The 26,670-nt window shown below is 38.3% G+C and overlaps 1 protein-coding gene across 7 annotated transcripts in view; it reads right to left on the reverse strand.

Annotated features, from left to right (window-relative positions):
• CLIP4 (CAP-Gly domain containing linker protein family member 4) overlaps positions 1-26,670 on the reverse strand; it is a 75,957-nt gene that overhangs the window by 15,016 nt on the left and 34,271 nt on the right. For all 7 annotated transcript variants that reach the window (XM_027113482.1, XM_027113479.1, XM_027113481.1 and 4 more), the window contains exons 8-14: positions 24,555-24,690; positions 18,565-18,705; positions 13,089-13,178; positions 12,100-12,243; positions 8,419-8,553; positions 5,208-5,331; positions 579-643 (exon numbers count right to left, since the gene is read on the reverse strand). In XM_027113482.1, the coding sequence (XP_026969283.1) occupies positions 579-643; positions 5,208-5,331; positions 8,419-8,553; positions 12,100-12,243; positions 13,089-13,178; positions 18,565-18,705; positions 24,555-24,690 (835 nt within the window). The remainder of the gene's footprint in view (positions 1-578; positions 644-5,207; positions 5,332-8,418; positions 8,554-12,099; positions 12,244-13,088; positions 13,179-18,564; positions 18,706-24,554; positions 24,691-26,670) is intronic.

Here is a 26,670-nt window from a genome sequence, read left to right on the forward strand (position 1 = left end):
ATATATACACTACCAAATGTAAAATAGATAGCTAGTGGGACGCAGCCACATAGCACAGGGAGATCAGCTCGGTGCTCTGTGACCACCTAGAGGGGTGGGATAGGGAGGGTGGGAGGGAGACGCAAGAGGGAAGAGATACGGGGATATATGTATATGTATAGCTGATTCACTTTGTTATACAGCAGCAACTATCACAACAATGTAAAGCAATTATACTCCAATAAAGATGTTAAAAAAACAACTAAACATATATTATTTATTGACATATCTATGGGGGATAGACATAAAGAAAATCAAGGGAATAATTAACATAAAATTCAAGATGCACAACCTGAAGACAGAGTATACGAAAACGGAGGCAGGTGAGACTCAGGGGATACTCAGGGGTTTCTATAGGACATACAGGTAATCATCATCTTTGGCTATAGAGTGGGTAACAGATGTTGTTTATGATTACACAAACTATACAAATATATTTCATATACTCTTTTGTATACATATATACTTTACAATAAAAATTTTTCATTGAATAAAAGCAAAGAAATAATTATTAGGAACATAAAACTGTGTAATCTTACCAGGATACGAATGATTCTGTTTATTTGAAGAAATTTCTGAAAGAGTATCCAGGGAATCTGTTACTCTGTGAATAAAACAAGTAATGCAAACCTCATTAGAAGTAGCTGGTCTTCAGATTTAAGACTGGTGCTTAACTGAGGATTTCACACCAATGGTTCTTTCTTATTTCACTCGTTCGACAAGCATTTACTAAGCATCTATCATGAGCCAGGGATGAACTTCAATCTAGCACCACAGACAGGCAATATAAGCATAGTAAGGACAGAGAAAGTCAACTTCAGGTGACTTCATTTCAAATAGGGGCCTGACTTTGCTTCTTTGGAGCTTTATTTTCAAAGATGAAACTAAAAAATGTGAAAATTTTATTTTATGTGAAATTTAACAAATGTTAGGTTATAACTGTAAAAACACCACATTTTTACATTGAAAAAACATCAGCTGAGTTTGTGTATATATGTGATTTTTCTGATAAAAGTGGCTAATACGATTCAACATGTTTTATTTTGTACTTGACTCTAAGCACAATCATAAAGGTCACGTTCACTATAGGTCTATTTCTTTGATACTCAAATCATTCTTTATTTTTAAAAAGCCAATCCTATAACAGTCTCATTTTCTTCCAACTGTTTACTGACCTAAGTCTGCAGTCTTTATTCTATCAATCACTTGCATCAGCACACTTTGTTACCATAAAGAAATCCTGCAACTCTTACAATATTTGCAATTTCATCTTGCAATTCACATGCATCATTTTCACAAGATACATAACATACAGCGATCAATGAGAGACTAATGAATGCAAAGAATATGACTTGATGAAGAGGACAGATACTTGAATTAAGCTGTGATGGAGAGTTGAGAACTTAATTCTAAAAGTGATCAGTTCATTAGTAATAAGTATGTAATGGTATGAACTGAGAATAAGAAAATTAATGCTATGCTGATAAAAACCACTTGAGTAAAAAATAGACAGAGAGAGAGAGAGAAAGATTAGATCCAGTCAGTGTCTTAGAATTTCTCTAAAGTAATATTGGTTGATATGTAAGTTAATAGAAGAAAAAGCATTAACTAGATGATACTTGGGTGATAGTAGAAAACCATTCAAGCAGAGGAAAGTACCATGTGCATTCTGGGACAGGAGGCACATTTTTTAATGGAACTATTAAAAAAATTGTAAACGGCCAGCTACAATCTGGGGAGGAGCGCAATATAAGGTGAGGTTGTGATTGGTCACTATGGGATTGACTGTTCTCTCAGGAGTCCCTAGTTTAAAATTCTTCCTTCTTGAAGATCAGTGTTATCTTTAAAGAGCTCCAAAGCTGGTTTAAATTAGAAACTCCTCAAAAGCAGGCACCATGTCTGTTTTATTTACTTATAGAACGCCTAGCACAGCACAAAGTGCTAAAAGACACTTAATAGTATTTGATGATGATGAATGAGACAATCAGAAGATGATAGGAAGACAGCTGGATAGAGACAGCAGTTCATTTAGAGAGAGCACCCTGCTTCTTCTAAGATGAGGGGGCTGCTTTTAAATGAATCACCTTAAAGACCAAATAGATGGCAAAAAAAAAAGTAAAAAATGTGTGTTCCATAAACAAAGCAAGAAAAAGAAGGGAGAGAGAAAGAGGCTTCACAACATAACAGAGAAGAAAGCCGTTACAGCATAAAAACACTGAACAAAATTTGATCAATATTTACTGTGCACACAACATGCCAGAATGTGCTCCTTGGGTAATCAAACATGAGACGGAGAACCCCAGTCCTCATGACTAGGAGACAAATAAAACTTAGGAGAGACTGTAGCAATGATCAAAATTCAAAATGTGAAATACAGTTTCTACTGAACTCTTATCACTTTTGCACCACCATCAAGTCAAAAAATGGGTTAATGAAGCAATGTGTTAATGGAGATTTGTTCCAAGTAATATGAGAACCCAGAAGACTGACTGGTGACCCAGTATGGATTGTATTCCCAAATCGATCATTGATAAGGTATAGGTCCTAAAGAAAGTCACTGGGCCTCTTTTAACCATTATAGGGTAATGGTTAAGAGTACACATTCTGATACTACACTACCTGAGCTCAAATCTCCACTTGGGAGCTGTGTACAACTGCACAACTCACTTAACCTCTCTGTGCCTTACTTCCCCCACCTGTGAAATAGGGATAACTGCAGTACCCGACACACAGGGTTGCTGCAGAGCAGTAAACAATACATACAGAGTACTTAAAACAGTGCCAGCATGTGTAAGTGCCACTACCTACTACCTCTTTTTCTTCATTATAAAATGACTACCAAGAAAAACCCCAGCAAACTGCCTAAAAGCAAGGGCTTAGGAGAAAAACAACAGCAAAATAACAAACCTGGGCTGAGTCCAGCTCCACCGTTAACTACTGTGCGAGATCAAAATATCCCACCCAAAACATGCCACTCTGGTGCAAAGATTATTTTGAGCTAAAGACATTTGAGAATCAACAAATGCAGGAAGAGGCTTTCTCTGAACTCCCCTTATCTGCCTAAAACAGATCTTCCCAAAAAAGAACTGAATTGTCATAAATCCCCTTCCCGGGAGTTTCATCAAGCAAAGACTGACTCTCACCACAGGAGAGAACATGAGGAGTTAACACCACACCCCAGACAGACGCCGTCACAGACTGTCATGTCCCCATCCGTTTTCCTAAGGGCCCACTAATCTTTCCTAACATCATCTGCTCCCCCACAAGTGGCCGTTCTCCCCCTCCCTTTCCCCTATTGAGATGGTCTATAAACTCTTCACTCTCACCACTACTTTGGGCATTCACTGCTTTCTGTGATGCCCCCATGCATGTAAAATTAACATTTAATAAGTGTGCATGATTTTTCTCCTGTTCATCTATCTGTTGTCAGTTTAATTCATAGACAGGACAAGTTTTTCGTCCCCTACAGTAGCTATAGGACTTTAGCAAAGCTACTGTAACTCTTGTAACTTTTCTTCACCTGCAAAAATAGGAATAATCATATTACCTTATACCTCACTGGGCCTGGGGGAGATTTATGAAGTAACATGGTACAGAGCCCACCACTTACTAAATGCTCAATAACTATTTGTACAGATCCTCCTCAACTTACAACGGGGCTACGTCCCGATAAACCCATCTTAAGTTGAAAATGCATTTAATACACCTAATCTACTGAACATCATCACTTAGCCTCGCCTACCTTAAATGTGCTCAGAACACTTTCATGAGTCTACAGTTGGGCAAAGTCATCTAACACAAAGCCTATTTTACAATAAAGTGTTGAATGTCTCACATAATTTATTGAATGCTGTACTTCAAGTGAAAAACAGAATGCTTGTATTGGTACAGAAGGGTCGTAAATGTATTGGTTGTTCACCTCGCGACCACGTGGCTGACTGGGAGTTGCTGCTGCCCTGCGCAGCCATCTCGAGGGAATATTGTACTGCACATCGCTAGCTCAGGGAATGAGCAAAATTCAAAATGTGAAATACAGTTTCTACTGAATTCTTATCACTTTTGCCCCACCATAAAGTCAAAAAATTGTAAGCTGAACCACTGTAAGTCAGGGACCATCTGTAGTTATTCTTTTCCAGCTCACCTGACCAAATACTTATTAGGATCAAATGAAACAACATTTAATTGAAGGTACTTTGTAAACTGAAAAGCATTATACGTTAAATGTTATCAAATCATAAATAATAAGAAAAGAATTATACTAAGTACATCATAGAAGAAGGAAAAGAATACAAAAATTACATGTAATTATTCAATAAGAAAAACAAAGTGAGAAAGAAAATGGATATAAAACCTGTTAAATCTGCCAGGAGGCAGTCACACAGTCTAGTTGGAAGGGAACAAGATGGGACTCCGAGGTTGAGATCATAGATCTATTCTCATGAATGTGACTATGCCATACATGTTATTTCCTATTTAAAGATGAGTATCCCATTTCCCATCCACTGAAGAGCATACCAAGCCAACTTCTTTCAGCACATTAAGTCATTTCACACAATAGCACCTGGAATTTCATGAGGACTCACTTCTGCTCAACTTTTTTTTAAAAAGCCAGAGTGAGCTGGTACAAAAGCATACTACCTTAAGAAGAAACACCGGGGAGGTATATTATATATAAATCCTTGAAGCTTCACTTCCCCCAAAGATCTACTGCTTATCTATTTTTGAAAACTAAGGAAATCAGAGGAAAAAGCCATTTTGGTTCCATTAGGTTTGTAGGAGAATGAATGGGGTGCCTGCTGGCAGGAAATTTAATGTAGTTAGGATGTGACTGAGGCAATCAGAGAGCATTTTTACTTTTGTTTGCATGACAGATTAAGCTTGCTGCTCTCACTGTTCAGAGCGGCAAACACCACTCCTACCAGCCTACACATACTCACAGGGTTTGCAAATGAGGAATAAAGGAGGTTTTTAAAACTGCAAATCCTCAGCAAAGCAAATTTAGCTTTCCATGAGCCTTCCCTCTGAAGAAGGTGGTTGGTTAACCCCTTGAAAGAAGACATGGGCTACAGTCAGGGCATGTCTTTAATATAAAATTAGGAACTCTAACTATAACCCACTGCACATTACAAAAAGTTCTTGTGAATAGTGTAAATTTCATTGTTTCTCACCTTTGTACCCTGGATGGGGGAGCAAATATTCCATATCTTGGGGAACAACTAAAATACTGCACACCTCCAACTGAACCATCATTCTTGCCATGGGGTTTATCAAGCTCTATCCCGTACCAATATCCTAGAACAAGAACATGGGATTTTAAAAGCATCTGCACTTTACCCAAAATTGTTATGCTATTATACAAACCCAAAGTCTAGATGGTTTAACATTGTCACAAATGACCAAAATCCTCACGACCATTAAACTTTCACATGATAAAATTATAAAACAAAATTTGAAAAATGTTCAACTAGAAAAACATTTTACAAGCATAATTGCAGAGTTGTACATTAGGGGAGAAAGATAAAATGTACAAACACAAATTTGGCAAGGATTAGCTATTATACCAGTAGTGTATGACCAAAATATATCTAAAAGCTACAATAAGAAACTGTCCTTAACTCGGTAGCATGGTCTGTTTAACTTGAGAGCAGTGTAGCATGATACCGAGATGTATAAATCATAAACTGAATATGCAATCTTTTCATTTTACTCTTCCAGTATTAGAATACCACAAACAGTTCTGAAATAATTAAAGGGGGACAAAAATAATATGGAAAATATGACTAGACTTCATGGTGACTCTTCTTTTTCTTTCATTTTTTCCCTACCCAGGAAGGAAAAAAAATATCATTTTTAACCTAAATGAAAAGATTTAGGTTAGGTTAATAGGAATAATTTTCTAAAAGGCTTTTAAGTATTTAAAAGGGCTCACTCTGAGGAGAGTAATAGGATTTCCTTTTCTAGAGAGCATAAAATTAAAATAGTGAGGTTGCTTTTAGTATGGCAAATATTAGATAAATGGACATATACTCCTAGAGTAATGGCTCTGGATGAGGGTACCTCCAGTTCAGTTAAAAGTACCTGACAGTCCACTCATTTTTGTATTTAGAAGTAGAATACAATAGTAATTGTATGTGGTCTCTTAGAATCAGTAACAAATAAAAAAATAAGGATACAGATATTGAGAAACTTATGACAAATGACAAAATACAAAAATATTGTTCCCTTCAGATTAATAGTTCAAAGAGTCAATTGTATAACCTCTAAAATGACAATCTAGAAGTTCTTAATTTTTTTCCTCTTACGTTCAAAAAGATGATACCTGAGTCCATTCCCGATATTGGAGTTTGAGTTGAAAAGACTAGCGTAATGCGTGTAATTGTCTTTTATACCTAAACAGTCCTACCCTGCCCAGGTACAGAGTAAGGTATACAAACCCACTGCTCAGCCATACTAATGCTCAGTCATCGCATTTCTGAATGCCGCTAACTGGGTTACTCTGGTTGCCATCGTTATTTCTGAGTGCCACGGTTATAATTTTCCAAGTTTTACTTCCTTCTGCCTTTGATGCTTTCCTATATAATTTTTGCATTTTCCCATTTTAATACACCATATCACTGCTACATGTTTACCATGTAACTCCTGCAAGTGTGTAGCACACAGCAGGAAGGCATTATGGCAAGTGTTAACAATAGTGACTGCCTACTGTCTGGATACTTTCTTTCCGAGGTGGCACTGCTAAACATGCTGAAGGGGCTAAACATGCCCTCTGTCAGGTCTAGATCTTATCATCTATAAAAAGCCTAGATATTACCACTGTCCTATAGAACTGACTGATCTAAATTTTGATGCCACAAGGAATACACGCTACTTCTTTCTGAAAGAGCAGAAGGACCTTAATGAAAAATTTCAAACTTTTATATTTGCTTATTACTTCTCAAATTTCTAAATGCTCTACACTAGGAGTTTAAAAATTAAAATTCAACCTACAACAACTGCTTCCAAACAAAACAAACCGTTCGAGCCTTGTTTAATAAAACCAGAGAAAGGAAGCTCAGAAGACATAGTGATTGTGGAAAAATAACCTACCTTTGGGATTCCTAGGTTTTTATTTGAGAACCATATTAAGAACATTCTAACTAATCTCAATTACTAGCTGGTGCCCTAAGAGAGACATGAATTATAAAACATATAGCCCATCTCCAATCCATTAGTAGTTGGACTGCAATTAAAAATGGTACTAATGAAACAAGAATGTGTTGGGAGACAATTCTCCATGTTTCTACAGGCCTTATGGACAGAGGCACTGACCGTCTTTTCATGGATGTTTGTAGAGAAGATGGCCTTGGGGGATGGAGACAGAGTCTCCCCCGGCACAAAAGACAGGAATGCTTATTATCTAGTACAAAGGTTCAGATTCCTTAAGCTCGGGGCTCCTCTCCTATAGCATAAACCACTGGGTGTACAGGTGTCACCTGGCCCTCCCTATCTCACCCCCTGGGAACTGGGGCTCAGGAAACAGAAGAGAATGCTGCCACTTTGGCTACCACTATTGCAGAGAGCACTGAGGTCCTCTATCGCTGACCCAGCAGCCTACCATCTTCTGCCAGCATCTATGAAACCATGGCAATCCAACTTGTTAACTTGCAAACAGGGTAAAATCTCAGATCCTTCAGAGTTCTTGACAGAAGGCTACAAACTTTTTTTAAAACATCAGTGTTCTAGGTAACCATTTCCTAAAATGCTGCAATGCCACCATGTGTCAAAACAGCATATTGCTATTTAAAAATACAAACATGGTTTTATTCAACCGGCTTCTGTTTGAAATTACAATCAGAAATTACTGAAAATATAAAAGAAAGATAATCTTTACTTTTGGAAACACAATGTTAAGTCTAGACTGGAGTGAGTATATAAATACACAAACATGCATTTTTAAGATCCCACAGTGCGCAAACGTTTTTCATTTTCCTTTGAACCGCTTTGTTTGCTTTTCTCTCCAAGCCACTCTGTTAAAAGCTGTATCAGTAAACGCGCTATCCACTCATTTTCAAGATTATGCTTAGCACAAATCTAATCCGAAAATGTTTTCTCTGTTATTTAGCACACTTGGCAATCAGTGAGAGTAAAACTGGAGAGTAACAACTAACTTTAACTGTAGACAATTTAAAACACAAATGGCAAGAAAAATTCATTAGTAACAATCAACCTGAGTAAAAACAGTCTGCATCTGAATCAATGTTTTCCATTTTCTGTGCCACAGCCACCACCCACAAGAACTATGAATCAAGAATTCTCTATAAGTTTTATTTACATGTAAAATTTTGAACCTTTTGTTATCTAAAGAATTCCAGTTGAGCAAAGACTATACAGATGAGTTACCTGGAGCGAAGTTTGTTGTCCCAAAGAACTTAACGGTACCAATTCTCTGGCCTACCACCAACACCCTGTCTCCAAGGCGGAGTTCTCCTTCGCAGCGTGCATTACTTGCTACAGATGTTGCTGAGGAATTCAAACCTGTTTTGGGGTTGGTTGGGGAAGGGGATGGGGCAGGAAAAGAGAAAAAACAAAGGGAAACTCAAAAAGCACATAAGCCAAAAAACTACTATTTATTCTAACCAGTCTAGTTAGTTGGAGATGTCAACATATGCTGCCTTTCCTTATACACAGCATCTAAGCTGTGTTTCTCACATGTGAAGTGACGCTACTCAAAAGAAATTTGAAGGGTTTCCTGAGACAATCATTGCCACAGGAGCTTACACTTGACTCCTGGTGAAGTACCAGCTTTATCTGACTTCCTGGTGGCACGCTCTACTAGAACAGAGGTCAGCACACCTGTTCTGACTAAAGGGCTGCATAGTAAATATTTTAGGCTTTACAAGCCATACTACTCTGCACAACTACTCAACTCTGCGGTCATAGCACAAAAGCAGACAGACAAAGTGGGCACAACATGTTCCAATACAACTTTATTTACAAAAATAGGTGGTAGGTTGGATTTGCCCCATGGGCTATAGTCCACCCATCCCTATTCTAGTAAAATGCTAGAATCAGAGTAGTTCAGTGGGACTCAGTGTAAATGATACATACATAAATGTAATTTAAAAGTGAAATTGCTGTAAGATTCCAATTACCCCAAATTGATTTCCTTATTAGAAACAAAAGCACTCCCTGCCCAGACCTCGATTCAAACCTAAAGCCTGCAACTCCCGCTACTGAGCATCAGAAGTCCTGGAGAAACACTGTCTTGAAAGCTGTTCAATTGTAACAGAGAAGAGGTGGGCCCCTGAGGCTTCTCCCATCAGTCCATGAACAGATTTGAGTGGCTGTCATCTGAGAAGGCCTAGGGAACCCTGCATGAGGGTGCGGGATAGAGGGTAAGTCAGACTGTTAACAGGGAGAAACTAAACACATGGTAACAAATGAGGAACACAAACTCAGGGAGAAGGAAGGTCTGGATCAAGTGTACATTAAAAAGTCCTTGGCCCTCAAAATAACTAACATTTCCCAAGCACTTCATGGTTTACAAAGCGCTTTTCATGAGAATTATAATCATAGGTAAGAAACAAACTCAGGAATTAATGAAGACATGGTGTTCATAGGAGTCAGTGGCACACCTGACTTAAAACCCTGACCCTGTGACCAGAAACTCTCACGTCTGTCCCCACGCTGCCTGCAGACAAGGGACCAAGGACAGAGTTCAACGTGGACTACGGTGGGGCTGAGCTCACAGACGTCCTCCCCAACCTCTCCCATCCCCCAATCTCTTCTCTCTGCTCCTCTTTCTCCTTAATCCTCTGTCCTTAGCTTCCCCTAAATGTCCACCCTCTGCGGTCCACATCTACCCCAAATGCAAACGGACAGAGAAAGCGGAATATCCGCTCACTCTAGCAATACTTTCTTAAGAAAACATCTCTGGGGTTCGGAACTTTCTCTCACACACCTCCCTCCCCTTTTAAAAGGACCTCCTTCTCACTCTAATTGATAACTCTCTTCATCTCTACTATTATTTAGGTCCACAAATCCCTCAAATTTATAAAAAGAAAAAAAGGTTAAGTATGTAGGCACACTAGAACTATACCCTTATATAAAGGGTAAAAAAGATAATTCCATACCCACACATAAATTTTAAAATCAAGTCAATGTCAAAAGCCCAAATTCCAAATGAAGAGGGCCTTAAAATGTAAATAAAATGAGGACAAACGGGATCGCTACATCACTGCATCTTTTCACCTCTGTTCCTCACAGCATTAAAGAGAAACTGGTTTCAAGGGAAGAGGAACCTATTCAGAAAATAAATATTCAAGCAAAGTTTCCAGGTTCTCCACTTTTAGGGCCTCAACTTTTAACTTTATTACATCAGTGTTACTACTGAGTGTTTGGGGTTTTTTCCCCCATATAATAAAGTATCTTAAAGAGAAAAAGAAATCCTGTCATGAACATTTTCTACAATAAAATATTGGTTCAAGTATTAAAAGTATTAGAAAAAGAATCTAGTAATTACTATGAGGCTCATTAAAAATAAGTTATGGGCTTCCCTGGTGGCGCAGTGGTTAAGAGTCCGTCTGCCAATGCAGGGGACACGGGTTCGAGCCCCGGTCGGGGAGGATCCCACAAGTCGCAGAGCAGCTAAGCCCGTGTGCCACAGCTACTAAGCCTGTGAGCCACAACTACTGAGCCCGTGCACCACAACTACTGAAGTCCCCGCGCCTAGAGCCCATGCTCTGCAACAAGAAGCCACCGCAATGAGAAGCCCGCACACCACAATGAAGAGCAGCCCCCGCTCGCCCCAACTAGAGAAAGCCCGTGCGCAGCAACGAAGACGCAACACAGCCAAAAATAAATAAATAAAACAATTTTTAAAAAATAAATAAATAAATAAAAAATAAGTTTGGCCAAAGTGGCTTCATTTTCTTTCTATGCAGGTAAATAACTGAACTGCAGTAAATTCAATATATATGTTGATTTCAACAAGAAAACGTGTTTTATATATCCTTACACATAACTGAAGAAATGTGGACTGAATGGGATCATGCAGGCTTCACAGCAAGTTAAAAAGGTAATCACTGTCAACCTCTCCTACACAGTTTTAAACAATGACTTGGCTAAAAATAGAGAAAGCATGCTTTTTAAATAAGAAGATAACACAAAAGTGTGTGAAAAAGCTATACACAAGATGTAAAAAACAAAATTCAGAGGGATAAAAATTCAAACATTAAATTAAATGAAAATAAATGTAAAGTCCTATGTCAAGCCACAAAATGAAGAGACTTGGCATAAGGCTCTGTTTGAGCCAATGACATAGTGTGGTCACCAAAACTGCGTGAGTAGCCTCAGACTGGACTTGTACCGAGAGGCAGTGGTTCAGCTCTCTACCAGCAGGCTGGGAAGGGTCTGGGGACCCTACAGCATGAAGAAGAGCTGAAGGTACTTGAGACAGAGGCGGACTCTGGTAGCAGCGAAGCATCAGATAGACCTGCGGGTGAAGCCGAGGTGTGCACTTAGAAACTGCCACTGTGCACCGATGCCTAACCTCCCTAAGCCTCGGTTTCCTCATTCATAAATTGAAAATGATCATAATAGTACCTACTCCATAGGTTTATTTTGAGAATTAAATGAAATAAGGTATGTAAAATTCCTTTAATAGTACCTGAAATAGTAAATAACATGTATTGACATGTTAGTTATTATTATTAGGTTTAGATTAGAAAAGAGATAAGTAAAGAAAGAGAACAGACCGTATAGTTTCCAAGTATCTGAAGATCTCTCATAAAGTTCTAATACGAACCTTACAGGGGCTAGAGTCCATAGATACATGAGGAAGAGAAGAAGTCAATCCAGACAAGGAAAAATGGTAGGAGCATGAGGGAAAGGCACAGAGATCCAGAGTGTGCTGACGAAGGGGAGGGAGGTGGGGGGCTGGGGGGAGACAGGGAAGGAACAAGTAGTTCAACCTGACTGAAGTCAAGGGTTCCTTCTACACATTTAAAAAGAGCAAATCTACTTACAAACAAACCAAGATAAAAAACACCAAGAAAGCCTGGTTGAAAAAGCCATAGATACCGGCACTGGCTCTAGATGAGACAGAAGGGCTTTTGCTCATTGTCTTCTTGTTATTGCCACTTGCATTCAGTGTCTTGGAGTGACTCTGCTTGTGCTCCAAAGAAGATGTAGAGGAGGAGCTGCTGACGGATGCAAGCAGGGTAACTAAAACGGTACAGGAAAAGAACACATCAGAGGGTGGGAAATAAGAAGTGAACCAATGAGATGCTTTTCCAGGTAAATCCTTCTGAAACTCTCCACTTAGCTTCCTCAGTTGTGGATTAACTAATGTTGAATTAAACGCCTGATTTCATCAAAATAGACTGTAGTTCATACATACAAGATTTTACAGCCCAAGCAGTTTTAAGGATGCAAAGGACCCACACTATATGACGGCAATCTCATACAGGGGAGCGCTGTCACGTCACTAATTAGACCAACTACCTATCCTAACCACCACTGTCTCTCACTTCTCACTTAAGATGAGTTACTAATTAATTAGTAGTTAGAGTTAGTAGAATCACATCTTATTTATATAAAAAACACACTACTGTGTTTTTAAGGTAACAAAAGCTTAATATTAAAATGTTCTGAGTTAACCTGAAGGCAAGCAGGAATACTTTTGAATTTTCTATTTGTGCTCTATTCACCCAATGATTTGACAGCTAAAGGCAACTTTAAATGCTGTTATCAAGACATCTACACTATGGAATTTCCTTTTATTCTCTTAATCTAGTCCAGTAATTCTCTAATTTAAGTGTACATAAGAATCACAATACAGGATTTTATACAAAAAAAATATGTGTGTGTGTGTGTATATACATGTACATATATATATACATACACTTTATTATCAGCTGCTTAGGGGATTTTTAAGGATAAATTTTTACTGTAATGATTCTTCCCTTACAAACTTTAAACTTTAGCCTCATATAAGCTACATCACTATATTATTTTAAAGTTCAATCAGTAAATTAAATTTTGAAAATAGAAGTTATAAATTATATTACCATCTTTCTCTGGTCCAGTTTTCAATTCTTCACCAGGAGGCAATGAAAGTGTTGATTCTGAAGCACTATCTTTTTTTGATGTCATTAATCCTAGAACACAAACAAAACACTTTCAGCAAGAACGAATTTTGTTTAACATTAAACAAAAATATGTATTTGCCTTTTTTAAAAATTTTTATTTATTTATTTATTTGGGGCTGCACTGGGTCTTTGTTGCTGCACGCAGGCTTTCTCTAGTTGTGGCGAGCGGGGGCTACCCTTCTATGCAGCGCGCGGGCTTCTCACGTTGCGGAGCATGGGTTCTAGGCGCACCAGTTTCAGTAGTTGTGGTTTACATGAGCTCAGTAGTTGTGGTGCACGGTCTTATTTGCTCCGCGGCATGTGGGATCTTCCTGGACCAGGGCTCGAACCCGTGTCCCCTGCATTGGCAGGTGGATTCTTAACCACTGCGCCACCACGGAAGCCCTGTATCTGCTTTTTAAAGTACAGACCTCCGTCATTATCTAAATCTTATCCTCTTCTGAGAACACGCTGGATGATAAATTCACAGACGGCAGGGGCCAATGTTTCATTATTTAAAGGGGAAAGAAAAGAATGTATTCCTAAGCCCATCTGAAAACCCCAATCAATTTCCCCAAATATCACTAAAGTATCTTTTCCACCTAATTAAAAATCCACTAAGGAATTCTAAATAATATAAAGCATTTAAAACACAGCTATCTAAGTGTCTGATACTTAAGGCACTCCTTAGTGTGTCTGCACAGTGCTAGCGTGTAAAGCAAACCTGATACAGCTATGACGGCTGCACACTTACTAAGACCTGCAAACAACTCATGATTTCACTGGTGTGTGCAGGCAAATTCATTGTAGCAGACTGTCTATTTAGATAGTAAATTTGCGGTAAAAATTTCTGCAAATCATTAAAGCAATTATTCATTTAAGTCAGAGTCAGATAGTAAGAAGCCCTGTACTCTCTGAATGACTACCCGACTCTCACTACACCCAACTCCCCCAAAACACTGATTTTAAAAGAGACCTCATGAATAATACTCTACTTAATATTAAGACTTCTGTTTCAATTCTACAGAACCAAACTATGTAAATAAGAAACCTAATGGACTCCACCCAGTGTCGAATTCCATCAAGCATCCATTCCAGTTCTACTCACTTACAAAGCGTTCTGGGTGAAGAAATGAGCTTGGCACTCTGAGCGTCGCAAACAAAACAAGCCACGGTCCCAGCCCTAAAGGAAGACCTTTTCAATTTGGTGTGGCAGAAAGACATGAATAACCATAATATGAGGACATGTTTGATATAAGCCCTAGCATAGAAGGAGGAGACAGTAATCATGGTTATAAAGATAAATTAATGCCTCATCAAGAAGATCACATTCCAATATGGGTCTTGAGAGATACGGCAGATTTCTTCCAGTGAATACTGGAGGTATGATCAGAAAGAACTGAAGGTTGCCATTATGGATGGACAAAAAGAAAAAAAAAAACTTAAAAGAAAGACAGGATCAGAGAAGGATGAGTAGCTTGGCTGGAATAAAATGGATTTTCAGGGGACACAGGAGAAGTAACCTGGATAGATGGGCCACAATAAAATCTTAAGAGAGTAACGGTGCTGGCAAAGGAACTGGAGCTCTTCAGTAGGGAATGAGCCTCTGATGGGCTTTGGAAAGGAGGACTGGCATGAACAGTCACAGGTGAATAACATCACCCCGACACCAAAGTTTAGAAGGAACCAGAGGAGGAGAGACTGGAAGCAGAGGCCAGCAGTGAGGGCCAGAACCACAACAGCAGAAACTGGGTTGGGGGTGGGGGAGAGAGACTCTGCGAAGTCAACTCACAGAGTAATTTCTTATTTTCAGTTATATTTTTCAGTCCTAAAGTATCCGTTTGAGTCTTTCCTTTTATTTGAAAAATTTGAGATAACTGGAAATTCATATGCAGTTGTAAAAAACAGTATCGGGAGATCTCATGTACACTTTACCGTTTTCCCCAAAGGTGACATTTTACAAAACTATAGCATAAAAGCACAACCAGGATACCGACATTGCTACAATCCACCAATCTTAGATTACCTCAGTTTTACTTGTACTCGTGTGTGTGTGTGCGTGTGTATATGAATTATTGGTTCTTTTTTTATACCTTCATGTCTCTGCTGAAATTTTCCATTTGTCTCAAGAGGGTTCACCCTTAATTCTTAGAGGCTTATAATATATTCTTTAAAATCTTTATCTGATAAACGTCTGTATAATCTCAGGGTTGGCATCTTTTGATCGTCCTTTTCCTTGAGAGTTGGTGAGATTTTCCTGGCTTTTCATATCTGGAGCAATCTTGGACTGTATCCTGTACAGTATGAACATTATTTTACAGGACTTTGGGTCTTGCTTAAATTCCATGGAGAGTGCTGACTGTTTTGCTCTGTTCTGTTTTAGCAGGCATTCGACAGTTAGCAGATGGTTAGTTTCAGGCTGGCAGTTCCTACCCATCTTCTGTGACTGTGGCTCCAATGTCAGTTCAGTTGCCAAAGCCTATTTGGGATCTGTCTCGTGTGCTGAGCCACCCAGTAGTCAGTCTGAGACCTGGGCAGTGGTCTGTGCAGGAGACCGAAGCCCGTGGTCAGACGCATGCACACACAACCTGGCAGTAAGCCCACCATTCTGAGATCACTTTCTTGAGCTCCTTCCTCACCACGGTCTCCTTGACACTTTCCTGCTCCCAGAGGCACCCCTTCCTGATACTCTGGGTAGAATGCCTAGGCTTTAATTTCCCTGCTCTGTCATATAACCTTCTTGTTTGTTTGTTTTATTTATTTTTTATTTTTGGCTGCGTTGGGTCTTTGTTGGTGCACGTGGGCTTTCTCTAGTTGTGGCGAGCAGGGGCTACTCTTCGTTGCAGTGTGCAGGCTTCTCACTGTGGTGGCTTCTCTTGTTGTGGAGCACGGGCTCTAGGCACACGGGCTTCAGTAGTTGTGGCATGCGGGCTCAGTAGTTGTGGCTTAGTTGCTCTGTGGCATGTGGGATCTTCCCCGACCAGGGCTCAAACCCGTGTCTCCTGCATCGACAGGTGGATTCTTAACCACTGCGCCACCAGGGAAGCCCCTGTCATATAACCTTTTGAGATTGACTCTGCCTATGGGGCCAAGCAGTAAGAAAAAAGAAGAAAAACTAATGGGGATTCCATTCCTGTTCTTGGGACCACAGTTTCTCTGGCCAGAAACAAGGGTTCCCCTCCCTTGGGGTTTTAGGTGCGTGGCCATCCCTTGCTGCTATTACAACATGCAGGACTGCCTAGGGACTGCAGTGGGAAAGAACCAAAGACGTAAAAAAGAGCAATCACAAAAGAAAACAGGGACTTCCTCCACTTTCTGTCTAGCAGGAGACCCCTTTCCTGCTCCTCAGACCACAAATAGAGGGCTTCTCTTTGAGCTTTCTTTCCATCTCTGCTGTGTACTTCTGGGTTTCAAGTTAAAAGGATACCACTTACAAGAGCATCAAAAAGTCTAAAGTACCTAGGAATAAACCTAACAAAACAAGTACGAAATATCTGTAGAGAAAATCGTAAAATTTTATTGAGATATTTTTAAAGGACCCAATTAAATAAAGCAATATCCCAAGCTTACGATTAAAAGACTGAATATTGTAAAGATGTCAGTTCTCAAACTGATTTAAGGTTTAAATGTAACACCAACTAAAACTTCAACGGATATTTTTATTTTTTGACACTAAAAATAACATTAACATAATTTGTTAATTTATCTGTCTAAAAGTTAACTTTCTATTAAGGAGCAAAAAAAACTTTAATTTTGTGACAAGTACTTTTTTGAGATATAATTCCAGTTTGTACTTGCAAAATAATATTTTCTTGCCCTAGAGATATATTTATCACCTTATTTATTTATTTTTCCTTTTTATTTTTCTAATTGAAGTGTAGTTGACATAAATATTATATTAGCTTCAGGTGTACAACATAGTGATTCGACATTTATATACATTATGAATTGATCACCACAATAAGTCTAGTTACCTCTGTCACTACAAAGTTATTACAACATTACCGACCATGTTCCCTATGCTGTAGGTTCCATCCCCGTGACTTATTTCTTAACTACAAGTTTCTGCCTCTTAATTCCCTTCACCTATTTCACCCAGCCCCCCATCCCTCTCTCAACACATTTTTTTTAAAGAAACTTAACAACTTATTCTAAAATTTATAAGGAAGTTTGATGTATAAGGGCCAAACAGGACACTGTGCAAGAAAAAGATAGGAGGCTTTCCTCTAGATATCAAGATTTATTTTTTAAAAAAACTATAGGGCTTCCCTGGTGGCGCAGTCATTGAGAGTCCACCTGCCGATGCGGGGGACACAGGTTCGTGCCCCGGTCCGGGAAGATCCCACATGCCATGGAGCGGCTGGGCCCGTGAGCCATGGCCGCTGAGCCTGTGTGTCCGGAGCCTGTGCTCCGCAATGGGAGAGGCCACAACAGTGAGAGGCCCGCATACCGCAAAAAAAATAAAAAGAAAAGAAAAAAAAAAAAACTATAGTAATTATGAAGTGCAGTACTAACACAGGGATATTCAAATAGGCCAGTGGAACAGAGCAGAAAGGCCAACCAAATTTGTAGACAAAATCCTTTAGTCGTGGTAGAGTGCCTTTCTGCTTCAGTCATTGATGAGTTAGCAAGTATTTATTAAGCACCTATTCTGTGCTATGTGCTACAGTGAATACGAAAGTACAAAATGCTCTCACAGTCCATTTAAAGTTGAAGATTTTTCTAACAGAACAGAAGATCTGCCCAAATAAAGCAATCAGAGGTCAAAACCCAAGATAACAAATAGCAACAGGCTGGTACGGATTAGAGTGGATACGAAATTAGAGAACGAGGAGATCGAAGTGAGCGGGGTCATCACGGAGGTTTTCATGGAGAAACAGGATGTGAGTAAGGAGGTAAAGAATGACTCAAACCTCAGGCAGAAGTCAAATACTGCCCAGAGAGATAGGGAAAGTATGACGGGAAGAGTGAGAACCATGTACACAAAAGACAGTGAGACGTGACAAACCACAGCTCAGCTGCGAAGCAGTAAGAGACTCCATCAGAGAAAGGTCTCTGACAGCCAGTTTCAAAAGTTGAGACTTTTTCTGATTAAAAAAGTCACTAAAATTCTTGAATAGGTGAGAAACATAAAACTAGTTGTGTTGCATAAATACTTATCAGAGGTATAGAAGTCTAGCTTTGAGGTTAGATTAGGGGTGATAAAAGTATGGAAATAGAAGGGGAAAAAAAGGAAGGAACAAATCTGAAAAACGCTTGTCAGGGATTAAAATCATAAACCAAGAACTTTGCAGGTTTTATTAAATGCAGGTTTCACAGGCAGCTAACCAAAAAGCGTGAAGCAATTTAAATATAAGGCATTCCACAGATAAAAGTAAAACACGAACAAGATATCAAACTTTCTGGTTTGACCTACCAGTATGTACTTTTGACGTTACATGCGCTACATCAATTTTCTGGGACCTGACGAGAGGTACAGCTTTTGTAGGAGGAGTGTGTGCTGTATTCTTCCTTCGATCTTTTGCTTTACTTATCTTTGAAAGGGGTGCAAAAATACCTAAGAGAGAATGCAGAATTTTAGTGTTAAGCAATTAAAAGCACTTCAAATAAAAGGACAAGTACAGCCATTCAGTAATATAAATCTTTAAGTTCTTTTTTAGTGTCCACTAGGTACCCTGTAGTGAGAGACAGAGAAAAAGTACGTCTCACTCAGTACTTGCCCTCAGAGAGTTTACAATCTAGTTGTCAAGACTAACAACATACACAATAATTCCAGAAGCACATAACATAACAAGGCACTAAGTGAAACTCAGGGAAAAGAGAATTATAATTATTTCTAAGTACTGGCAAATAACAGTGCACTATATAGGACAAAAACTATTCCTCATGTCCCTTTATCTATAGCTCCTTAGAACATATTTTTTCCCATATTATAGCTTTTTATGTTCATGTTTTATCTATCTTCCAGACTTTAGAAGACAAAATCCAATACTCATCTCTGCATTCCCCCAATGTACCTAACTATAGTGCCTTACACATAGTAGGGATATAAAAAATCTTTTTGAGTATAAAACATAATTTCCCAAGAGGCTTAGCCCTCAGCTTCTGACAACTGACAACAGAAACAATACAGTGTGTGTTGTGTGGGAAGGTATGTGGGGACAGGGGGAGGGGGCTGCCTGTTTGCTGCAGCTAGGAGTATAAAATTCCATTAAAAAAGAAATTTATCCAGGCATAAAAGTACAGTATATATAAATATGCACAGACATTAGAAATAGTGAATATGGACTATAAATACCAAGATTATTTGGCTAAGAAATTTAAGAAGAAAAAATAAAGACATAATATGTACATTATACACTACCATTCAGTGTTTACGCCTAATCTAACAAAGACACATTATGACTAAAATGTAATACATTAAAACAACTTGTTTTAAAATAGGTTTGATGAAATGCTCAAGATTACAAAAAGTGAGTTCTTTGTTTATAGCTAACAAGTGCAAACTATACTACTTTTCTGCTAATCTCAAAATTCTTTCCTCCATCAGATTCTACAATCCTTCCTCCTGATTTTCCTAGCTCTTTTGACTTCTCCACAATGTTTTCTCTCTTCTGTCTCCCGCCTATCAGATTCGCTTTCTATTTTTTTCTCTAAATTATTTTCCTTGCCAAATACACACACATGCACACACACACACGCACTCAAGCTTGATGATGATTACATCCAGTGTTGCCATGGGTTTGAAGAAATAAATTATTTTATACTGTGGGATGTAAGTTTGTAAAATCTTACTTGAAGACAAAAATTCTGACCTAATTTACTTTATGGCATTAAATATAAGGAAATACTTATACTTAAGAAGTGTGAACAAGGTTACAAACTTACGTTTGCATATTATAAGGAGAAGATAGACTTCAAGAGCCAAAGCAATTTCTAGTTTACTATTAAAACCCAATCATACTTTTGGAAATTAATTTACGAGAAAATAATCCAAATAGGAGGAAAAGACTGCATACCTGAGTATATCATCACTGCAATACTATATGTAGGAGAAAACAATTACTTGGCAATAGAATAAATGAATCCACTATGTTTATGAACTATGACATCACTGTTAATAAGTAAAACAATAAAGATTATGTAGAAATATAGAAATATATGAAAAGTAAATCAAGAGAACAAAAATTGAGTTGTATGTTTGATTACATTATGATTATATCTGTGAAAAGTTGTATGTGTGGATATAGGAAGGACTGTAAAAAATAGAAAACCAAAACATATTTGAGCGCAGACCATAAATTATTTTTCAAACCTGTGTCATTAATGTCACAATAATATCGTTCAATGAATGAACTACATAGCTCTTTCTCCTTGTTTTTTTTTTTTAAATTAACTAAATCATTTGGGAAAACCAAAACTAAATTTAAAGCAATGACAGACTGGATATAATCAAAGCCCAAAGTGTGCACTGTGTATGGGTTAACCTTCCTGTTCAGAATCTCATGCTACCCAAAGTACTGGTGGGACTCTCCTCAGATCTTGACATACAATGATAAGGCTTAACTAAAAATAAACACATAAGGAAGAATTATTTTTAAACAGAAGAGTAATGAATTTCTGGATAAACATGATCCATTTTGTTTAACCACAATTCCCCCCAAAACTCCACTAAAATTTTAGTAAGAAATAAAAATGGTATAAACTCTAAAGAAGAAAGAAAATGATAAAAAAAAAAAAGAGAAAAAAAGCTAAAGCTTCCAAAGAAGCTTCCAAAAACAGGGAAAAGGACAAAAACAGAAGAAAGGACGACTCTGAAACTTCTAAACAGCAGCAGTGGAAGCTCAGGATGATAGCTGGCAAACTATGGCCTGAGAGCCACATCCTCCCACCGCCTATTTTTGTACCATTCTGTTGGAACGCAGCCACACCCATTTGTTTACATCTTGTCTACGACTGCTTATTCACTACAACAGGAGAGCTGAATAGTTTTGCAACAAGGGACCGTATGACCCATAAAACCAAAATATTTACTACCTGGCCCTTTACAAAAAAAGTTTGCCAAATTGCATTAGACAACAGAGTATCACCTTCAAAATACTGAAAAAATGTGAATTTCAACCTAACACTCCTTATCCCACTAAACTATCATATGAGTGTAAGGGTAGAAATAAACATATTTCTGGAATGTAAAGTCTCAAAAAATTCACTCCCCATGAGTCCTCTGTCAAAAAGCTACTGAAGGATGTGCTCCACCAAAACAAATAAATAAACCAAGAAAAAAAAATGACTTAGTACGAACACCAAATCTTTCTCTTCATAGTATGAAGTCAATAGATGTCTAAAATTGGAAAGATTCATATATTATTTAAAATATGAATATGAACATCAGAAGATACATCTAAAGAAGTCAAAAAAGTTCTTGCCTCTAAAGAACAGGTCTCAGAGTAAGGAAGGGCAAGCCAGGAGAGGGTTTAGCTGTTGTTTTAATAAACCTTATAATACAACTTGACTTATTAAACTAGGTATATGTGTTCACTTTGGTGATTATTAAAAGACATAAAAATAGTATTACCAAACTTTAAAAATTATTTTAAAAATTTCATAACTGCCAAAACTTAGAAGCAACCAAGATATCCTTTAGTAGGTGAACGGAGAAATAATGGAGGACTGTGATACCTCCAGACAATGGAGTATTATTCAGTGCTAAAAAGACATGAGCTATCAAGCCATGAAAAGACATGGAAGAAACTTAAATGCAAATTACTAAGTGAAAGAAGGCATTATTAAAAGGCTATATACTCTATGATTCCAGCTATCTGACATTCTGGAAAAGGCAAAACTATGGAGACAGTAAAATGGTCAATGGTTGCCAGGGGCTGAGGTGGGAAGGGATGAACAGGTGGAGCACAGAGGATTTTCAGGGCAGTGAAAACACTCTATAATATGGCAATGATGGATACATGCCCTTATACACTTGTCCAAACCCACAGAATATACAACACAAAGAGTGACCCCTAAGGCAAACTATGGACTCTGAGTGATTATGATGTGTCCATGCAGGCGCATCCACTGTAAGAAATGTACACTCTGGTGAAGGGATGTTGATAAAAGGGGAAACTGTGCATGTGTGGGCAGGAGGTACACAGGAAATCTCTGTACCTTCTTCTCAATTTTGCTATGAACCAAAAGCTGCTTTTAAAAAGATATTTAAAAAATTATTATAAAATTTTTACAATCAAAACAATCTAATATGTGCTAGAATTAATAGATCAATGGGACAAAACAATCCCAAAACAGACTATAGCATTTATAAGAACTTAATTTATATTAAAGGAAGTACAACAAGCCAAAGGGAAAATGACAGATTTAGAGAGAGGAAAAAAAACCCAAAAAACTGTTGCTGAAAAGAGACAAATGCTTTGGCTTCTGCGTAGTCAGGGGGTTCTCTGCCTCTCCTGCTCCCCACACCTCAAGTACTGACAGTTTAGCAAAGATCTGGCTCAGACTACTGAGCTGGCTCAGCAGGAAGGGCTAGTCCCATTTTTATATAATCCAACACATGACCCTTGCCCCCCAACTCGCCGTAAAGTATGTAAAAGGGGATGGAGACAGGGTCCTTGCATATCCATCTTTGTCCTAATCAAGCATGCCTCTCCTTGGAATGATGGGATTTGGGAGGCCACATGCATTCTGTTACAATCTAAGCATTTCTCATGGCTCTGATTTACATCTGCTCTCTGTGTTGCTAATGGTCTTGATCTTGCCCTCAGTCTGCTTGACAGTTGCCAAAATTAGCTAATAGAGTAAAACTAAACTTAAATTCTTATCCTTATACAACTAACCAAATAAACTCCAAATTAAGTAATGTGGTATTTAAAAATTAAAACATTCAAAAGAATAAAATATATAACCTATAATGAATTCTGGATTAGGAAGAACTATCTACCTTAGCATAAAAGCAGTTATAAGAAATTATAAAGGAAAAGTCTTTTAACTGCATAAAACTACGTGTCCAAAAACACTGCAAATGAAGTTCAAAGGCAAATGACAAACTGGGCGAAATATCTGTAATAAATATAAAGGCTTAATATCCTAAAGATGCATTTATTTTTTAAAAACTCATCAGTTTTTTAAAAAGCTAACATCCCAATTTTTAATTGGCAAATAATATGAATAATTATTTCTTGGCAATTGCCAAGATAACACAAAAAATACATGTGCTACAATAGAACATTTTAGGTATCTTATTTCACCACAGTCAGAGTAACATGAATTTAAACAGAAATTTTCACCCATCAAATTGGAAAAATTAAAGGAAATTGAGCCATAAAAAATCACATTTTCAAACAATATTTAAAGATTTGAGGAAATTATAATAGGATGTCAGATAAAAATGCAGACTATTTAATGATATATAATCCAAATTTTGTGGAAAAAATAAACAGAAAATATATACAGGTGATTTTATTTTTTTCTCCTTTTTTATGTTTTTTAAATCTAACGTAATGGGCATTTTTTATAAACAAAAATTTTAATAATATACCCCAAAATGAGGCTCCATCTTAAGTGTATGACAAAAGGAAACTGGTGATTTTGATAAATTCATAACAGCTAGCAAATAGTTAACATTTTGGGGGTGCTTACTGGGAACCAAGCACTATTCTAGGTGCTTTATATATTTATCAACACATTTAATTCCCACATGGACTCTTGCGGTATTGCTATCCTCATTTTACAGAAGAAAACTGAGGCACAAGAAGAGAAAGAAGGTCCCACAGCTGGTAGGTAGAGCAGCTGATTCACAACCAAGCAGTCGGGCTCCAAAGTCCATACTCTTCAACACTGTACCATATATTGCCTTCCCTGTCGAGCTATAAGATGAAATACTGCGCAACCAGGGAAATTAATGTTCTGGGAAAGTACTTCACAACAAGGAAAAATATTCACAACATAGTAAGTGATAAAAGCAAACTGAAATCAATGTGTCAAGGTGTGTGTGTGTGTGTGTATACGAGAGAAACAGAGAATATAAAATAAAGCAAACATTTGTCTGCAAAAGAATCATCCCAGCTCAGGAGCACAGTAATAAAGTGGCCTCACTTGCTTTTCAATTTTTCAAGTTTTTCAACCTCTAGAGCTCTGTATGTCCTTGGTAATAAAGAATAAAATCCCTCCTTCAGTCATGACACCACCATGAGCAGGATTTAGGAAGGTCTCCAGAGCTAGGTGCCCTCCTAGTAAGACACCCTCTCCCAAGCACAATATTGCTCACAGTAAGAAAAGGGCAGTCACTTCATTTATTACATAAGTAACCGGGGAGAAAGTTTTATTTAAAAATAATAAAAGAGTAAAATTTTATTATTTTAAATTAATTCTCATTAAATTAGATAGTATCTAACTTACCATATTTGGGGGCACATTTAAAGTACTGGACTTTCCCAACACTTCCATTGTTTTTTCCTTCTGGTTCATCCAACTCAATGCCAGCCCACTGCCCACTTGCAAATTCAGTTGTTCCACAAAATCTTAATGTTCCAACCTAAAGAAAACATAAATCAGAGTAACTTTTGAGTACTACCAGTAATTCTAAGTTTCCCACTCTTGCAACTTTATCATGGAAGTCTTTCAAAAACATTCTCTCAGGGCTTCCCTGGTGGCGCAGTGGTTGAGAGTCCGCCTGCCAGTGCAGGGGACACGGGTTCATGCCCCGGTCTGGGAAGATCCCACATGTCGTGGAGCGGCTGGGCCCGTGAGCCATGGCCGCTGAGCCTGCGCGTCCGGAGCCTGTGCTCCGCCATGGGAGAGGCCACAACAGTGAGAGGCCCGCGTACCGCAAAAAAAAAAAAAAAAAAAATTCTCTCAAAGTAGACTTCAGAAGAAGGAAAATATTACCAGGGATAAAAAGAGACATTAAATAACGATAAAAGAGTCAATGGACCAAGAAGGCATAAGAATCCTAAATCTATATGTACCTAACAACTGAGCTCCAAGACATATGAAGTGGAAACTAATAGAACTAAAAAGAGAAATGGACAAATCTACAATCACAGTGAGACTTCCACACACCTCTCTCCATAACCAACAGGCCAAGAGGGCAGAAAGCCAGTAAGGGTACAGAAAAACTGAAACCTGAAACCAGCTATAAGCCAGTTTGACCTGACATTTATAAAATATTCCATTCAAAACAGCAATACAAGACTTCCCTGGTGGCGCAGTGGTTGAGAATCCGCCCGCCATTGCAGGGGACACGGGTTCAAGCCCTGGTCCGGGAAGATCCCACATGCTGCAGAGCAACTAAGCCCGTGCACCACAACGACTGAGCCTGCGCTCTAGAGCCCACGAACCACAACTACTGAGCCTGTGTGCCGCCACAACTACTGAAGCCCACGCGCCCAGAGCCCGGGCTCCGCAACAAGAGAAGCCACTGCAATGAGAAGGCCGCGCACCGCAACGGCCTTCCGCTCGCTCCACAACCGCCCCCCGCTCGCCGCAATTAGAGACAGCCCATGCACAGCAACGAAGACCCAATGCAGCCAAAAATAAATAAATAAAATAAATTTATTTTTTAAAAAAAGAGAAACACAGAGAACTAAACACACAAACCCTATCTATACCTAGCACTCTATCCAAAAATTAACTCAGAATTAAATGTAAAACTAAATATAAAACCTAAAACTGTAAACATCTAGAAGAAAACACAGTAGAAAATTTCTCAGATATTCTAAACACACAATCCATGAAATAAAATTTTGATAAAATGAACTTCATGAGAATTTAAAACGCCTGCTCTTTGAAAGACAGTCCTAAGAGAATAAAAAGACAAGCAATAGGCTGAGGGTAAATATAAATGAAACAAGACTGGCTCTGAGGTGACAAAGGTAAACGCTGCCGACTGATATACGCATGTTCGTTATATGTTTCTACTTTTGTATAGCTTTAAATTACTCAAAATAAAAAGTAGTAAAATAAAACAGAATAACTCTTCTAAAAGTCCATTCTCAGACGTAGGACAGGAATACTAAAGAAGCTGAATATTAATCCAAAGGGGAGAAAATGCTATGCGTTCATAATTTCTTGGTATTTTAGCTCCACAGATAGGACAACGGAAAACTAACAAATGTCCATGAATGTATTCTTGTGGAAGTTGGTAAATGTCATTCTCAGTGTAATAGTTTGTAGTTTACCTTCCTTTTTGAAGCAACTTTCTTAGTAACTCAAATGTTCAAATTTCAGTGTTTTCTGAGAAAAGTGCATAACACTCCCCACAAAGCCACCCAGATGTTTAGCCATAGCTATTTTAGAAATTCCACACGCAAGCGCAAATTCCCTGTCCCATTCTCCATACCAAGCTCCCAATTGGCCCCAAAAAGAGAAAAACAGCTCTCCCATAGGAGGTTTTTAGAAAGAGAGAAGGGCAACAAGTGAAAGCCACCTGGAAACTGAGGCTCTGGAGAAAGAGGTGTCCAGAGAATCTTCAGTCGGGTGGAGCTGGGAGTCCTCTTTCCCACATACATTTTCA

Source organism: Aethalodelphis obliquidens, unplaced genomic scaffold, assembly GCF_003676395.1.
Source record: "Aethalodelphis obliquidens isolate GAN/ISIS:26980383/991018 unplaced genomic scaffold, ASM367639v1 scaffold12, whole genome shotgun sequence".
Taxonomy (NCBI): Eukaryota; Metazoa; Chordata; class Mammalia; order Artiodactyla; family Delphinidae; genus Aethalodelphis; species Aethalodelphis obliquidens.